General features: G+C 39.1%; 1 protein-coding gene across 8 annotated transcripts in view; it reads right to left on the bottom strand.

The window, feature by feature from the left end:
* The window catches only part of LOC107091600 (syntaxin-binding protein 5-like), a 51,061-nt gene that overhangs the window by 40,666 nt on the left and 6,292 nt on the right, over window positions 1-4,103 (bottom strand). For 7 of the 8 annotated variants that reach the window (XM_015385611.1, XM_015385614.1, XM_015385612.1 and 4 more), the window contains 2 exons: window positions 1,265-1,346; window positions 975-1,075 (listed from right to left, as the gene is read on the bottom strand). In XM_015385611.1, the coding sequence (XP_015241097.1) occupies window positions 975-1,075; window positions 1,265-1,346 (183 nt within the window). Of the gene's footprint in view, window positions 1-974; window positions 1,076-1,264; window positions 1,347-3,787; window positions 3,951-4,103 lie in introns of those variants that run through there. The other variant, XM_015385616.1, reaches the window with a different exon arrangement.

Here is a 4,103-nt window from a genome sequence, read left to right as displayed (position 1 = left end):
TGACCTGTCTTTTCCTCTATGTGAGATTTTGTCTATGTTGTATTTCTGTTTGTATTTTAACTGGTGTGCCGTCTTGGCCAGGTCTCCCTCGAAAAAGAGATTTCAATCTCAAGGGACTTCCTGGTTAAATAAAGGTTAAATAAAAATAAAAATAAATAAAAATGTACCAATGAGGAGCAAAAAGTAGTGATCATCTGTTCAAACGGTTAGTTAACTGAGTTCACTATAAAGTCTAGTATAAAGCCCCCGCCATGTTGAGCGATGGGGATGGGCGGACGTTTGGAAACGGCATTAGTAATGGAATTCATTTTCCCACAATGCAAACTGTCCCATAAAACAAGTGCAAAGATTTTGTAAATATTGCATTTTCTGGATTTGATTTTCCAGTGTAGGAATTTACTCTCCTATAACACTTAAGTAACCTGACCTGTTTTAAGACCAGGAATATAAAATTACTACATCTTCAAGTTCATATTTCTTAACAAAGAAAGTAAAAATAAAAAAAAAACATATCTACAAACATTACTGCAAGAGGAAACCAGTAGCATAGAAATGCAGAATAAGGTGTGATAATTGCAGCCAACTGTGATTGCAGAGTCAACAGTTTGTTTACATTTCACAGACAGGTGGCTGCACTGGAAATCAATCTAGAAATAAGTAAAAAATGTCTTAAATTAAGTGTATTTAACCTTAATTTGAGTAGGTAAATGAGATTTTGCCAATTGAATGAGTAATTTTACTCTTAAAATAAGATAATTAGATAATATGCACTTGAAATAAGACAATGCAATTCCATTTTCTTATTTTAAATGTAAATTGTCTTGTTCCATTAGCAAAATGTCTCTTTTACCTCCTCAATCCAAGATCAAATGCATTTATTTTAAGAAAAAGATGACTTATCTAGATTTCGATTTTTTTTCCAGTGTGCATTGTTACTGCAAAGATGAAGGATGTGATAGAACGTGGATCCGTACCTCTCCCTGTTAAACTTCAGAGAATGAAGGATCGCTGGGATTTTTTGCCTCAGGTTCCACAGATGGATGCTGTCATCAGCTAAGGCACTCACCAGCGCCCCCTGTGGAGACGGCGACAAACTGAGGGTCAATCAGAGTTCGATTCACATGAAATAAAATATGATTCCTATGGGTAATATAGTATAAATACTTGATCAGGGTTTAAAAGTACCTTAGGTAGAAGAAAATACCTGCTGCTGGAAAAAAAGGGATAAAAAGATAGAAGAGATGGGTGGATAGACGACACGCACCTCATTGATGAGGAACTGGAGCTGGATGACAGCAGCACCGCTCTCGTGCTGACAGTAGCACTCCACACCTGCACGGCCGAACCTAAAAGTTGCCTCAGTTAAGGAAAAATAAGGAACATTTGCCAACAAATGTGCTGCAGGACTAAACAGTGGATGGATTCTGAAGACAGAAAAAGTCTAACTTTAGTACATTTCCTGGAAAGACCCATGAAGAACAATAAAAAAACCCGCTAAATCCAGAAAGAGCACAGCTGCTTCAACTTGGAGAGCACCAGCCGGCTTTGTATGGCAATTTCACAAGCCGTCAGATCTTGGGTTTCCCTTTCCAATTGTGTAAACTAACAAGGCTTTGTTCGCTAAAACTGGTCTGTCAAAGCTTTTAAATCTGAACAATATCCTTTTAGCATGAACAAATTATTCTAGTCCTGGAAGCTAACAAGCTAGAACAATCTGATTAGGTGGACATTAGCAATTTAAAACTAGTCATTGCAAAGCACCTGGTGTTGTTGCTTAACTTATGGAAGGCTCTATTTAAATAACTCCCTTTTGGAAATATATATCTATATATATAGATATATATATCTATATATATATATATATGGATGCAAACTGGACCTTAAGCCCTTCATGGTGTTTAAACAAGAACTGCAAAAACAATCCGAGCAGCAATCAAACAACTCCCGAGTTTCCTAAACAAACGAGGGCGGGGTTGCAGGGGATGATTGCAGAACACAATTTGCGTTCGGCACGTCTTCTGCCCAAGTAGAGAGGCAAACACAGACTTTTAAGCTGGCGCCAGTTTAAAGCTGCTGCCAGCAGATCTCATGCTGATCCTTGACCTTTATGCTCAGTTTCAGCCCCCCACCCCCATTTGTTGTCAGGATTATTAATGGCAAACGCGCACATCTAGTCCACAGTAGAGAAGGAGTCAGTCATATGTGATCTCTGTATCCTCTGGCCAAGTTTAAATAGGAGCGGAGGAGTGGTTTAAATAATAAGAATGCGTGTGTTGATGCGAGGGATTGTTTCCAAAGCACAGTAAAGGGTAATGTTGGCCATGCTTTTACACATTAAAAGCACATATTGTACAGCTTTAACCCTTTTCTGTTTAAAATTGGGTTAATAGTGTTGCAGAGCAAAGCCACTTTCTAGGCGAGCAGGAAATTACTAAGACAAACCTCAAAACTAGATTTTATCACCCTGGTGAGCAACAGGAGCCGTCTTTTCAAACTTCCTCCAGCACTTTACTATATTCATTTTAAAGCCACCATATAAACTACATTTTAAGTTACTATAGTTTCAACTTTTATAAAACAAAAGCAGAGGGGGGAAAACAACCGGTATTGTTTCTGGTGAGGGATGTAATTTCACATTTAATGTATAAATTTGAAGCAAGAAGACAAAAGTAGGTCATTTAAAACATTCCTCTTTCTCAATGCTGGATCTATCAGACATGTATAAATAAAATAAATCCACTTTCAATATTCAACAATCATCTTATTGGAATCTGAACCAGTGTGGTTACTGTCAGAGGTTTAAATACAGTTATACTAAACGGTTTCCCTCCCGGGAATGAAATAATATCTTACATCAACTGAAAAAATCTGGTTCAGGGAAACGGATTGACAGTAAAGCAACACCTGCTGCAAACTTTGATCCCTCTGGGACATTTTCTGGCAATTTATTAAATAAACCTCCAAGCGGTAGGAGTGAAATGAACTGGCCTATGCCCAATTCATTTATTCCACCAAATGTCACTGAAGTTGCTTTTAGACCATGTTTTTTCCAGTCATCAAAATAATCCTGGCATAAATCTGACAGAATACAAACCTCTCAAAGCAGAACAGGTGAAGTTTATTTCAATTAGTCCTTTTCCTGCCTCAGAGATGGCTTTCTTAGCAAAGTCTCACCAATAGGGCAGGGTATCAGTAGGAATCGATTAAATTCGATTATTGCTGATCCGATCCGATGCAATTCGATTTGATTCAATGCTGATTTTTTAAGCCGTGTGACTTCAGGAGTTTTAAGAGCAGCCTGGGATGCCAAGTTGTGCACATGGGCAAAGCAGCCAACATATAATAGCTCGGTGATATCGACAGCAACTAGCATGTTGGCAGCATTATCTGTAACAACAGCGGCTACTTTTCCGGTTATGCCCCATTCGTTTATTGCTCCCTGTGTGACGTCCGTGAAGCTGCCTGGTCTGAAGCACATTTGAAACAAATTCCCACTCATTTGATATGAAATGAGAAGTGGTGGTTATGTAGGGGTCAGTCGCTCTCAAAGTCCAGCCATCGCACGTCAGCGCGACCCTTTCAGCAGCCTTTAGCGACTCCAACAAAGCCGTCTTCACCTCTGTGTACAGTGCCAACAGCGCCCCCAACGTTCAGGAGGTGAATCGATTCTGAAGGGCTCCCGCATCGATTATGAATTTTGCGTGTAATAATTGCGACGCATTGATTCTTCAGTTATTTTACCCACCCCTACTCACCAAGCTTGCATTCGATTTGAGAAAAAGCATTCAGTGAAGCCATTTCACAAACTTCCACAAGCTCCATCTGAACTCAGATGTCATTCAATCAAGCAACACAGCTGGTAGAAGAAAAGCATGATGATGTCATGGCGAAGCCTGACAGCTGATCCATACATCATCCTTTAAATCGTCACAGAGGACAAAAGGCTAAAACAGCATTTATTTCAGAGCACAGAAGAAAAATCAAAACAAACAACTTGCATCCGACTCCACAAGCTCTGATCAGATTTCTGCATAACATAAGATTTTTGGGGGGGGGTTAATCACTGGATTCACCTCAGAGTAAAAAAAAAAAAAAAAAAAAAA

The sequence above is a fragment of the Cyprinodon variegatus genome, unplaced genomic scaffold (assembly GCF_000732505.1).
Source record: "Cyprinodon variegatus isolate N-32 unplaced genomic scaffold, C_variegatus-1.0 Scaffold344, whole genome shotgun sequence".
Classification (NCBI taxonomy): Eukaryota; Metazoa; Chordata; class Actinopteri; order Cyprinodontiformes; family Cyprinodontidae; genus Cyprinodon; species Cyprinodon variegatus.
Note: the sequence above shows the minus strand (reverse complement) of the source record. Positions and strands in the feature narration are given on the sequence as shown.